At 40.3% G+C, this 13,192-nt stretch overlaps 2 protein-coding genes across 3 annotated transcripts; one reads left to right on the top strand and one right to left on the bottom strand.

Moving 5' to 3' along the window:
- The first annotated feature begins 97 nt into the window (after positions 1-97).
- gtsf1 (gametocyte specific factor 1) lies at positions 98-2,681 on the top strand. 2 transcript variants are annotated; one of them, XM_031845877.1, is made up of 7 exons: positions 98-119; positions 1,016-1,135; positions 1,248-1,354; positions 1,478-1,604; positions 1,695-1,778; positions 2,161-2,218; positions 2,302-2,681. In XM_031845877.1, the coding sequence occupies exons 2-7, from the start codon at positions 1,051-1,053 to the stop codon at positions 2,351-2,353; spliced, it is 513 nt and encodes a 170-aa protein (XP_031701737.1). In that variant the 5' UTR covers positions 98-119; positions 1,016-1,050; the 3' UTR covers positions 2,354-2,681. The 2 variants fall into 2 exon arrangements, with proteins under 2 accessions (XP_031701737.1, XP_031701738.1); XM_031845878.1 differs by having other exon boundaries at positions 102-119; positions 1,020-1,135.
- Positions 2,682-7,812: 5,131 nt separating this feature from the next.
- nr4a1 (nuclear receptor subfamily 4, group A, member 1) lies at positions 7,813-12,423 on the bottom strand. Its single transcript, XM_031845319.1, has 7 exons — positions 12,341-12,423; positions 10,541-11,333; positions 10,293-10,422; positions 10,040-10,203; positions 9,720-9,922; positions 9,444-9,622; positions 7,813-8,931 (listed from the first exon to the last, which is right to left on the bottom strand). Exons 2-7 carry the CDS (start codon positions 11,321-11,323, stop codon positions 8,675-8,677), a joined length of 1,716 nt encoding a protein of 571 aa, XP_031701179.1. The 5' UTR covers positions 11,324-11,333; positions 12,341-12,423; the 3' UTR covers positions 7,813-8,674.
- Between the last annotated feature and the right edge of the window lie 769 nt (positions 12,424-13,192).

Raw genomic sequence — 13,192 nt, 5'->3', positions numbered from 1 at the left:
CAGAGTAGTTGTCGCGTGAACTGGAAACCACGTGACTTAACGATGTTCGCTAAAAGTTGGGGGCGGAGCTACAAAATCATCGAACCCGCGAGCAGGAGAGAAGCAGGCTGGAAACAAAGGTCTTTATGAGATTGTTATTCGTAGAAATTACATTTATCAACAGACTGTATTCATAACATATGTTAAGAACTGAAATGTTACTTTTTAGAAATGTCACTAATTTTAAGAGGCGTCTTGCCAAGTTTTTGCTAGCAAACGTTACTAGCCAACTTTTTGTGTGCATGCACTGTTTAAAAGCAATGTTTGACGATTAAATGTTTACAGTGCAAACAATATTTCTTGAAAAATCTGCCGTCGCACGTAAACTGCTCTAAAATACACCCGCATTTAAAATAAAACATCTTAGTTGCACGCTTCCAGGTGCCCGATTGAAAAAGGCCGACCTGTAATAAGGGAGGGAGGGGAGGGGGGGGGCCTTTAAAACCGTAAACCAATAAAGTAAAACAGTAACCAATAAATAATCTAACTAGCTAGCTAGTGCTAAAGTAATTTGGAAGTTGAATCAAAGTCGGTGGCGTCCTGGTGCGAATACATTTCTTCCAAATATAGTTCAGGTTGTCGTTTCCTCAGGTGGCTAATGGGCCACCTCAGACTAACAAGCACGAGACTGTAACTAATCGTTTGTTTCTCATGAATGTCCTTTGAGGCCACATATCTGCTTCTAAGTGGACTCTATGATCCTGTCTTACTATTCCTGTTTTGCATTGCAGTTGTACTAAAACTAGATGTGCTCAGGACTAATATTCAAAACAAAACTAGCTACACCAGCAAACAAACACACTTTCAGCAGGTCAATAATTTGCCACACCTGGAGAGTTGGACATAATCCTGCAGATGATCTGATTGGTCATAGTTCTGCAGCTTTTGAATGATGCATGTGCATCTAGAAACCGGTCACTATTGTTTATTTTGTCTACATTGTGTTTTTTTTTGCATTCTGCATCTTTGCCTTTAGCTAGTTGGTGTATCTTCAGTACATCACAGCTAGAGATGGCGACCACGATCAGATATGGAACCACTAGCTCTCCATGCAACACTGCAGCTGGTGAGAGAGCACAGTTGGACGAGGAAACCGGTAATATTCAAGACGCTTTAATACATTTTCAACATCTTAAGTTGCTGTCTTTTTTTTAGTTGTAAATATTAAAGGGTGAAATGTATTCATTTGTTCTTCTCTGACTTTAAAGAGGAAAAAAAAAACTGTGACCCTGACAAACTTCAGCAGTGCCCTTTTGACAAGAACCACCTCATCCGGGCCTGCCGCTTCCCTTACCATCTTATAAAGTGCAGAAAGGTGAGTCGAGTGCTTGTTCACCGCTAACACCAGCAAGTATGGAAATATTGTAAATTGACATGCAAGGATGTGTGTATCATGTATGGTTGAAAACTGTAAATCTCCTTTTCTTTTCTCTCATAGAATCATCCGAAGTTGGCCAGTGAGCTGAAAACCTGCCCGTTTAATGCTCGCCACCTGGTCCACAAGCATGAGCTGACACGCCACACTGAAACCTGTGAGGACAGGATATCCGTGGACACTGAAGATGGTAATACAACCACTTTATTGTCTCTTCTTTACCCTGCGGAGTCAACGTGTGCTTACAGTGTACCTGAGTGGGATTATGTTGTGTTTACAGGGGGAAGCACCAATGGGCATTCTCAATGGCAGGTCCCAGTCAGTACTTGGGTAAACCAGGACATGTCTGAGGATTGGGACAAAGGTATAATTATTAACCACAACTTGTTGTTTTTTTTGTGATTGAACAAACATGATATAATGTGTTAATTGGTGAGCTTTGACGGTGCTGGTAGGTGGATTGTCTCAAGAGAGAGTCAGGCTATTTGTTTCCGGTCTTTATGCTAAGCTAACCGTTGCCGCCTTCATATTAAGCGTACAGACATGCGTGGTATTTATCTCCTTATTTAACTATCGGCAAGAAAGAGTATTTCTATGCTTTTAAAGGAACAATCAGTGCTTGAGTTAGAAATATTCAATACACCGTATCTTAAAGCAGTATTGTTTTTCTCCCCATGCGTACTCTGAACCAGACTTTGAACACATTGATTTAGTCTGTTAAGGTAACTGAGAGTTTTGTCTTGCAGAGGCTGATGATGCTGCTGTTCCATTTGTGTGGGGTGAAAACACAGCCCTGAATCCAAAGTAAGTGGTCTGCTTCAGCTCTTAGCACCTGTTTGTGCATATTTTCTTTGTACTTTTAACTGTTCTGTCTCGTTTCTCTGCAGACCGGAGCCAAATTTTAGACCTCCCAATACCCTCCCATGGTCTGCGATGTAAGCCGTAATGTACTGGGTATCCAATTTAAAGCTTAATGTTACGCCTATTATATGTAGTTATGTATAGATATTTCTTCTAATGTTTGTTCTTAGCAAGTTTTTGCCCACAAATTTTTTAAGGTAGGACTTGAGGCATCTAGTGGTGAGGTTACAGATTGCAACCAACTGAAACCTTCAGCCAATAGATCTCCCTAAATGCTACATGCTGTTCCTTTTTAATTTGCATAACTGTATTGTCCATTGGTTATCTCATTTTTAGTGCCTTGATGTGGCAAGTACCCTAATTGCCGAGTTTAGTGACGGTGTTTGTACATGCTTCAAAACTAATGCCTCATTTTTTTTTTCTGTATTGTCTAACCTTCCCTGCTGTTACAGTAACAAATGTCACTGGTTTTATATTAAAGGTGTTGATTTCAAATCATTTTGTGTGGTTAATTATGAAAATGTTTGATAAAATCAATTGCATGTGCACAGTTTGAAAATCTTCTCAGTTTGGCAATTATTGAGGAAGATGCATTCTATTGAGCCTCAGTGGCAACACTATTTAACAGTAAACATAGTAACACTGTCATCACATGACCACTGGATGGCAATACTAGCCAAGCACTGACATCATCACTATCTTACTACTTCCCTTTGAAACTTCATTCTTTTTATTTGATGCATCTCCTCTTGATTCAAGGAGCTCCTCTGGTTATCAAACTATTTTAATAAAGACACTTTTCATGCATGAAGTACAATATTCGGCAGGTGCAGCAGTATTCAGATTCTTTGTTTAAGTAAAAGTAATAATACTGCACTGTAACGCATCAGGAAAATGTACTTAAATTATTAAAAATAAAAATGTTCCCTGTGGCTGTTATACTATTATATTTTAGATTATTATTTATGCATGAATGTAAAGGAAAGATTTTACCTTTGTAGTTGTTTGAGGTTGGGCTATTGTTTTTAACTATTAACTAATTTTATTAATTATGTATTAATCTGCTTATTTTTGTTGACACCTTCACAATGCTTTGTTTTTATCGAAAACAGTCCAAACCTGACATTACAAATTAATTGAAATGATTGCAGTAATTCAAAGGAAAAGCAACAAATTATTTAAGTTGGAACCATGACATGTTTTTGCATGAAAAATTAAGTAATTGCCAAATAACTATTTAATTATTTCAACTGTACTTGTGCTGTTGGGTAATTCATAGTAAGATATTCATGTTTCGTATGCAAAAATATTCATTTATAAAGTAACGCTTTCAGATTAATGTAGTGAAGAAAAAATATCTCCCTCTGAAATGTAGTAGAGCAGGAGTAGAAAGTTTCATGAAAGACAGGTAAAGTTCCTCAAATTTGTACTTAAATACAGTATGTGTGACTGGTTTACTTCCACCAGTGGGCAGGTGACATTAATGTTGATCTTGAGAAAATGTCTCCAGGTGAGAGCTGAGTGACCTCAGTGTGACGAGTGTCAGGATAATTACGGCCGGCCAGCCAGCCAGAGAACTCTGTCATATCTAAGTGGCATTATTGATTTCATGTGACTGTCTATTTTAGTCGTGGCTATTATTAGAAGTGTTCAGACGGGCTTCTGTGCTGCCCTGTCACTATCTGTAAGGATGAGTACGACTCCTCAGAGCAGAGTACATGCAGGACCTCTGTCTGCACAGGACCGATGTGTCTATAGAAGCATTGCCTTCTTAGATGTACTGTATATCTGTTACTACCCGTCTGAGAGATACGGTATGTAGAAGCTAGTGTTAGTTCTGAACTCTTGAACTTGTCACTGCCAAGGCTTACGTGTCATGTATTCCCAACTGAACCGAAGTTAGTAATGTTAATTGGCACGGTGTGCCATACCTGGGAGAAGGAGCTCCTGAGAATCTATTGTGGAAGATGCTTTTCTGATTTACAACAAAGGGTCTTTAAAACAACATATTAAAGAAACACAAGGCAACATAAACACACAATAATAGCCACAACCTGTTACAATCCTGCATTTAAAATTAAGTTAAAGTACTGAAGTATTAGCAACACAATATAAAGTTTTGAAAGTAAAAATACTCATGCAGAATGCCCGCTGTCAGTGTTATATTATCACATTACTGGATTGTACATGGGGTGCAATTTTTTACTGCTATGTATACTGTTGGATAGTTTAAAATGTAACAATAAATCATACGTTATCAGCTGATCTTATTTTTTGTATGACAACTCTTAATCTGAAAAGTAAAAAGTACAATATTTGCCTTTGAAATGTAGTAAAGTAGCATAAAATGGAAATACTCTGTAGCCTATTTCAAAACTTAACTCAACTTTTCAATGCTGGCAATGTCCATATTATGCATATAAACATACAATTAAATGCCAGTCTAATCTATGATGAAAATGTTGGTGTTTGTCCAATATAATAATATTTTTCCTCTAAAATATCAGTAACAAGATCAGTAATAGATTAGTAACAAATCATTATTAAATCTTGGCTAGAAGTGTAATACCAAATCCATATATAAACTCTATAAACCAGCAGCATAAAATTAAACTAAATAGCCTCAGTACATCTTGTTCCAAACTGAGTGTCCAGTACAAGACACCGCCCAATCCAGTTGAGCAAAGACAAAAAGTATACAGTCACAAAAGAAACTTCTTCACCTCTCCTATTTAAGTGGCGTGATTAAAATACATGTCTAATTATGGCATAATTAGGGTGGCTTAGGAAAACACTATTTGTCTGCAGTTTCTCTTCTCCTTCAAAGAGCATATTGTGCAGTCGGTGCACCAATTTGGTCCAGACTGAAATATCTCAACTATCCGATATCCATGACATTTTCTACAGACCTTCATGTTCCTCAGAGGATGAATCCTACTGACTTTGATGATCCCCTGACTTTTCTCTAGCACCAGCGTAAGGTTCACATTTACAATCAACAAAATGTTATAATAAGGCTCTCTGTCGATCTTCTTTTATTAATGTGACATTGTCATATTCTCCAGGACACAAGAGTCACAGTATGGAGTGAACAATTTGGTCTCGGAACTGGCCTATAATCTTGTAACTCTGTCTGAAGCCTGCTCCTCTATTATCACTGTCATTTCATACTCCACTCACACAAGCTGCAGTCAAGTTGCTCTCGCCCCAGTTTCCACTGAGGCATGATGGGTGGATCATGAGAGAGCTGCCCTACTCACCTTATCATTATCAGCGTACCATCACCCACGTGAAGTATGTTCTATAATCAGAGTGATGCTGGCTTGAACTGCTCTTGTTGCATAAGTCCGACATTTACAAAGTTATCAAGGCCTCCAACTTGTATATTAAGTTTCATTACACCAGAAGAAACATTTCAGATCCTGTAACTCAAGAGAAGCATGAGACCAGCTCAGATAACGTAGCTGTAAATTACCTCTCAATCCAACAGCAAAGACTGTTCTCAGTATTTGATATGACATCTGAAGCATCGTGATAAGCCCACATGTAATGTCATATATATAGTGGGCATTACTATGTGACAGCAACTGAAGATATGTGCTGAGTGACTGGGATTCTGAAGTTAAAGATACACCACAAAATGTGTTCTTCATGATGCCTTTTAAGTAATCTACAATCAGACAAATGCGTCAAAGTGCAAGTGGCCCTTTGTAAAGATCTATACTTTCTTATTGGGCTGTAGTCTGTCTCCAGTCCTCTGAATTGTTGCCCACATTTGAGTATTTTTCAGTTATTCATCTGGTGTTGTGCTTGAGAAACAATTGAACAATCAGACCGTAGCAGCTTCCGTATAGTATTGGCAATTTGCTACCACGGTCCACCCCGCACCCCCCACACACACACACACCCCCCACACACACCCACCTTCTGCCCCAAGGTTTAAATTGGTGAAGCTAAACAATGGTGGTTGGCCAGCCCAAGGCTAGCTGTTTAACATGCTCATTTCAGTAGATATCTCTAGAACACAATTCATAGACAGTTTTGGAATAATGTCAACACTGTAACCTCTTCTCATTCTCATGACAGGGCCGTTAAAACAATAGTTACAAGTTAAGTTCAAGGGCCTCTATGATAGGAAGACCTGGTTAAGAGAGGAACTGAAAATAATTTGAGTTTCCTTTAAATCCCCCCTGACCTTACCAAAGGAAAGCACTAAGAGGAAACTTAATTGTTTGCTTAGATGTGATTTATTAAGAGAACAACCACGCCCGTATAACAGCACAAGAAACCTAATTGGAGGAATGTCCACTGGGTTAATCCAAAATTTGTCCAACTCAAAAAAACTGTCTTCCTTAATGTGACCGTTTTAATCCAACAAAAAAAGGTTGAATTTCCTCCCTTCACAATACAAAAATATAATCCAGGAAAAGGCAATGCAATAAATCTCCAAAAAGGAATCAAACTCACTGGATGTTGGGTTGGGAAAAAAATTATCCGGCCTTGGTTTGTTTTGCTGCTCAATCTTTATGGTCCTCAGTACTCAGTAGTCTTCAGTCTGTCGATGTACCACCATAAAAAGGAGCTAAAAGTGGGTATTTTAACCCAGAAGAATGCCGTCTCTTCTCCCATACAAAAAATAAAATTCCCTTCCCAATCAATTCTCTTCCCTTTGTTTCCTGGGCCACGCTCCCTTACACCTGTGGGGAACAGAGCACCTGACTCGTGTTCACTTGTGGGAGGCGACAAGTTAAAGCAGGTGAAGGGATAGTACGCCATAGGTTTAACCTTGTAAGGCTTTATTAAACCCTCTGTTGCTAATGCATACATATTCTTTCCCTCACATTTGTGGTGGTGTCACACTGTGGGGGAACCTCGCTTATAGAGGGCATTGTGTAAGCTAAGTGCGGCTCCCTCCACCAGATTCACAATGTAAGCTATCTTAGCCTCACTGTCGTAGCAAAATGGCTGTAGGCACTAAAAGCTAACGGACACTGGGTTAGTAACTCAAGGCAGGTGTTGGGACTTTGCCTGTTTTGGACCATTATAGTAGATCATATAGGCCCACATGCTATTAACTGGTGCATTTATGTGATCTCCTATTGTCTTGTAACAACATTTACTTCAAGCAGTACAAGATTTACATTTGTGTTTTAACACACACACACACACACACACACACACACTCTTGTGAGAGTGTTGCACTATACAATGATGAAGTTGTCTGAGTCACTTGAGACCGGACTGGGAATTCAACCAGACTCTAAATAAAGACCAGCACATAACTAGGAGGGAGGTGAAGGGGGGTACATTTTTTTCAGCAACTGTTCTGTTGCCAACTAAAGAATTTATAATTCACTAAGGCTTATAAGCTGCTGGCACAGCAATGCACAATGGATACACACAATGGAAGAATAAACAGGAGACTAACTTATTTATTATTAAGTAAGTCATATAAGTAAGTAAGTAATATTTTGTGCAAGTGCAAGTAGGGACAAATAGTAAAAATGACAAAAGCAGTTGGAATATGCAGTCTTACATTTTATTTCATGTTTAGTTTCAGTAAAATATAATCTCTTAGTATGTAAAAATAAACCCAAACAAATTTCATTTCGCCCAAACTGCAGAATACAGTTAATGTGGCAACAACACCGGCAGGTGTTTAAACAGGTTTAAAACAGATTCAAAATAATCTACATAAGTCCAGTGTATAAGACAATACAGAGTATAGCTGCACAATGTAAATTCATGATACATGAATGATACTACTGAATGATTCTGTAGGTTTAACCTACTGTATTATCACCAAATCATATGGTGGCATTAGCTATAAAGCAAACTGGAGCTCTGAGGGACTCTGAGGCTGAAAAGTGTATTTGAGTGGTTCTGTGAAATAATTGAAAACATCCTGGCGCACCTGAAGTATTTAATCTAAACTGAAATATAATAACCTTTTTTAATCGTTGAGCTGAAGATATGATGATGCTTTGTCGGATATTCTATGTGCAATTTACAGTCGAAAGATTGTTATTAAAAAAACAAGATTATTGCGCTTACATTCTTATAATGATGGTGCAGATATGATTTGTATTCAATTTGTAACTGCTTATAAAATGCAATCATCTTCCTTTTGTAGGGCACCTTGTTATATGTAAACAGTCACCTTTTGGTCCATGCGGCCCGTCTACAGAGTACACAATTTCCTGGAAAAACAAACAAGGAAGAGCATTTTGGGACGGCTCCTCGTACATGTTGCATCTGCAAGTTTTATAACTAATTTGCTTTATAACTGGTATGTAGGCCTTTTCCTCAAGAGCTGCATAATCCCTTAGGATTCTTCTTCTCCAGGATCCTCAGTCTGTTCTCTTTGGCTCTCATATGAACTGCTCTCCCATCTCACACTCAAAACGGAAGCGCATCCATGAAGATTTTGTCCACAATCTGCGGCGGGGGAACAAGATCTTCTAATTTAAGGTAAAATATACGCTGGTAGCCTTGAGTGCACAGAGTCCTGAGCTCAGGAAGCTTCCCGAGAAGTCTGGACATATAATTTGGCCGCAACGAGTCGGAGCCGCAGCCAGAGAGGTGATCTTTTAGGCAAGCGATGAGCTGGTTCTGCAAGTCCTCCACACGTTTTGGCTCCTTGAGACCATGTCGGTCTGCAGAAGAAAATAAGATACAGGTTTGAGTCATTGTTTTCAAACACTTTGAAATGCGAGAGTCACACATCAATAGAATTGATCACGGTTTAATCTAATATTTTATTATATATTATATTTTATTTACATTGCTGAAGCGCACACAGACTGGTGTTGTCAGAAGTGTTAATGCTGCTGCATTGGAACAATTCCTTGGCTTTGTGTTTATGCTTAGTGCATTGTGTTTATGCTTAGTGTGCTGTGATATATTGCTTCTCCTCTGCACTATAGAGTACATGAGGCCGTGTTACATTCTGTCATATACATACACCTGTCGCGTCAAATCCTGTGTTGTGCAACATCCGTGTATTGTTTGCACCAATGAAACCGTGTTCAAACTGTTGTCCTTGTTGGATAAAAATAACTCTGAATAACTTTAAATCTGAAGAAAAAAAAAGTGGGTTGAAGCCTGATACCTATACTTCTAAAGGCAGATGTGTTAAATAGTGTTAAAGGATGACTGAAGATCATACCCGTGATTATGACCAGGGCTGTGAGACAGGAGCAGGAGGAAACGTCTAGCTTCATGCGATGGAGACTTTGAGAAAACTCCAAGATGGAGTCAATCCAGTCACCAAAGCCTTGGACGCACTGCGTCTTGTGAAGCACGGCCCCATTGCAGAAGATGAGCGTGTTCATTTCAGGATTGGAACTTTAAACAGAAAAGGCAACGCAGGTTATTGATTATATCCAATGACACGTAAGCTGTATCATATACATGACATTTTTTTTTAGGGGGCTGCACTCACCGATAAGCAAGACGCAAGATGAAGAGTTCGACAAACGCAGATTCCAGCAGCAGTTCCTGGTCTTCTGAGCAGAAGTCAGAGTAACCTGGGATGCTCTTCGCCCACTTCCTTATGGTCTCCATGGAGGATGAGAGTAAGTCGTAAAACTGTTTGACGTCACTTGCCTCAACTTTCTGGTTCGGACTGACTTCGGTCTCACCAAACTGAAATTGCAGACAGCAGAGAAGTTCAAACAGATGCCTACGTGCGTAATCAAATATTCCCAAAGCATAAATAAGAGGGATTTTGTTTGTTGTTTATTGTTTGTTTTTGTTGTTTACCTTGGAGTAATCCAGTTTGCCAATGACTGGGTTTGAGTCAATGTGGGCCCTCACAAGTGAAGCAATCATGCTCACTGGAGACACCGTGGTCGTCACATCCTGGACCACTTTAGGCTTTGAAGGCAGGCGACCTCTTCGCCCTTTCAGGCTGTCCGTTCTCACAACTGAAAAATTGATGACATCAACAGTTATTTTCAGTTCATCTTCACCATCCTAATTCTACGCCATTCATCTGGGTTTGTACTGAACTCACCTTCCTTCACCATGCCCACAACTAGACATTTTTGGAAACGGCAGAACTGGCATCGATTCCGCCTCCTCTTGTCTACAGGACAGTCTTTGTTGGCGAGGCAAACATACTTGGATTTTTTTTGTACTGTACGCTGTGAAATTAAAATTAAAATTACTCTTAAACCTGCCCCAAAGACTGACACAATACATGCAATCATCTTTGTATAGAAATAGGGTATTTGCATGCATAGACAAGTCAGATCTTATTACCTTGAAAAACCCTTTGCATCCCTCACAGGTGCGAACCCCATAGTGCTGACAGGAGGCGTTGTCCCCACACACAGCACAGCAGCCCTCATTCCCACTGGGACTTTGCAATTTGGGTGATAAGCTCCCCTCCAGCTGGTCAGTACCATCGAGAATGCGTGCTTGCTCCATCGCCAAGGGGGGGAAGGTCAGTGCTGACGGTTGAGGGTGGGTCAAAGTGAAAGGATCCTGCTCTTGTAAGTGTGTTGGACCCAAATGAGACATGTCCTCCACAGAACCAAAAGGGAAGAAAGTGGGCTCTTGTGGCACTGAGGTGTCCTCTGCCGCCCAGTATCCTGGACCGGGTGAGTATGGCCCGAAGGCTGAATCCCAGTTGGACGCATGCTGACTCTGGAACCGGGGGGTTGAAGGAGACAAAGTCGATGCAGGGCTGCCAAAATAATCTGACCCACCAGGGGACACAGCGTCATCCAGATAACTCAGCGTGAACGCTCCAGGGTAGCAGCCGTAAACCTGGAGGTCATCCAGCTTGAGGGGGGTCTCCTGGCCAGACGATGGGGGGACTAGTACAGGGGCTGCAGTAAACTGACATGAATATGCATCAAAGTCGCTACTGTGAGTGTCCACCAGGGAGTTGATGCTTGGCAGGGATGGAGCAGAGAGGCGGTCCCGTGGGCTGATCATATTCACAGCCAGTTTGGAGATAAAGTCTGTGCTCTGAAGCTCCGAGCTGCCAAGGCTGTTCTCATAGAGCTGAGATCCATGTTGGGGGTGTATGCAAGTCATAGCTGCAAGACTGAAAAAGACATAATCAAAAATGTTAGCGCCAAACAGATTGGAGATTTTTAACTTTATCTTTAACACTCAAGCCATGGTAGCCCGGTAAGGGATCCAATGGTGCAAAAGTTAGCAGCTGGGCCCTTTTTTACTCTCCCACTTTGTGTACAGTATTCATGTGCTGGCATTTAATACACTAGTGCAGCACCCGCTCAAAACGTGCCTGTTTGCAACGAGCTGATTGCTTCGCCTCTGGTATTTCTGCCTGCAGCGTTCTGACACTGCTCTGCCAAACAACACTCAACACGGCGCCTCCTGCGAACAGCATATTCATTGCACACTGTTCATACTGTATATCTTAACACATTCATATACCCCTACTGTTTATACCGTAGTTGTTCTTACTTTTTATTCTAAATATCACTCTGCACTTTACTGCTTTTGCGCTTCTGTTTAGATGCTGTACTGCATTTTGTTGTCTCAGTACTGTGTGCAATGACAATAAAGTTGAGTCTAATTTGAAACTGAATCAGGTTTAATGCCAAGAAGTTATCACATACATTGAATTTGCCTTGGTGTTTTGGTCCATAACAATAAACATAGTGTGAAAAAATAAAAAGCAAATACTGCAAAAGTTAAGAAAAATTCACAATAAAATATTATATTATTAAAAAAAACGGCACAATATACGTTTTAAAATAAAGAACTGTAGTTTTGTGTAGGGATGTGCTAAATATTGGCATAAACTAATCCAATATATAGCTTTTTTCTATTGAAAAATCAGTCTTTTTCTTGCATACCCAGTTTGACAGCCTTTGAGCCAGGCTGTGACAAATGGGTGTAACACTGAGACATGCAGGAGCTGTAAATACTTCACTTTGCTTTTTACTGAAAACAAATGGGGAAGGGGCGGCTACTTTCTCTTCGATAAACTCCTTTTAATGCCCAGGTGTCACTTGTAACGTCTCTAAAAAGTTTTCGCATTCACGTATAATGTATTATAAAAAAGTCATTCATATTTCATACCTGTTGGGCTCGTCTACAAGTGTTTTGAACTGTCTGTAATCCACAAACAGCCGTCAGTCATCTTCAGTGTTTCCCAGCTGAGGAGCAAGTCGCTCCGCACACATACCCGCAACACATTTATACTATCCGAGTTATTGTACCCATGACGTCCGGGAGATTTCCTTACATGGCTGGGCGGTGGGCGGGGAGATTTCCAGCCCCCGGCCAATCACAGCGCGCGTTCGAGAGAATAGACGTTTGATGACGCACTTCGGGATTCCGTTGACGCGGGTATGCGAAGAAACCGCAGCATTGTCCTCCCGACACACACACACACACACACACACAGCGGAGAAAAAGACACACAGCTAAACAACTCAATAAAACGGAATATAACTATTTTGTGCAGGAGTAAGTTGACATTGACACACCGCCAGTTTGCATCAGTGTCTCTTGTTGTATCATACTTTAGTCTTGATGATAACAGAAAAAAAAGAAAGATAGATATCATTTTTAGTTTCTCTGGCATAAACTGCTTATCTGGTGTGTAATAGATGACAAAATTACCTGCATCTGCTACAGGAACTGTGTAAAGTAGTTACCTGCCCCAGGGTTTGAGAAGTCAAGGGGTGTGTAATGCATTTGGAAATATGCAAAAAGCACAATATTCTATGACATGGTGGGTCCTGCTGTGAAGGCCTCTTTCAGTTGTCAAAAGTTGGTTGTTTTCGGTTTTGCATATTGCTATGTTAATTCATGTAGTAGGTAGTATAGGCCTACTCTTGCATAAGAAAACTGTACAAATTGTACAGGGAGTGGGAAGAACAAGGAGCAGAAACAGGTTAATCCAGCAACCAAAGATAGTAATATGGT

Source organism: Anarrhichthys ocellatus, unplaced genomic scaffold, assembly GCF_004355925.1.
Source record: "Anarrhichthys ocellatus isolate YVR2014 unplaced genomic scaffold, GSC_Weel_1.0 scaffold5, whole genome shotgun sequence".
Lineage (NCBI taxonomy): Eukaryota > Metazoa > Chordata > Actinopteri > Perciformes > Anarhichadidae > Anarrhichthys > Anarrhichthys ocellatus.
The sequence above is the reverse complement of the archived record's forward strand: the minus strand, read 5'-3'. Positions and strand labels throughout refer to the sequence as shown.

Excerpts from the sequence above, each read along its gene's own strand:
- gtsf1 (XM_031845877.1), top strand. The coding sequence starts at position 1,051 with ATGGCGACCACGATCAGATATGGAACCACTAGCTCTCCATGCAACACT. Across the intron at positions 1,355-1,477 it reads ATCTTATAAAGTGCAGAAAG|AATCATCCGAAGTTGGCCAG; the intron begins GTGAGTCGAGTG and ends TTTCTCTCATAG. Across the intron at positions 1,779-2,160 it reads GTCTGAGGATTGGGACAAAG|AGGCTGATGATGCTGCTGTT; the intron begins GTATAATTATTA and ends TTTGTCTTGCAG.
- nr4a1 (XM_031845319.1), bottom strand. The coding sequence starts at position 11,323 with ATGACTTGCATACACCCCCAACATGGATCTCAGCTCTATGAGAACAGC. Across the intron at positions 9,923-10,039 it reads GCAAACTGGATTACTCCAAG|TTTGGTGAGACCGAAGTCAG; the intron begins GTAAACAACAAA and ends CTGCAATTTCAG. Across the intron at positions 9,623-9,719 it reads ATCTTGCGTCTTGCTTATCG|TTCCAATCCTGAAATGAACA; the intron begins GTGAGTGCAGCC and ends TTCTGTTTAAAG.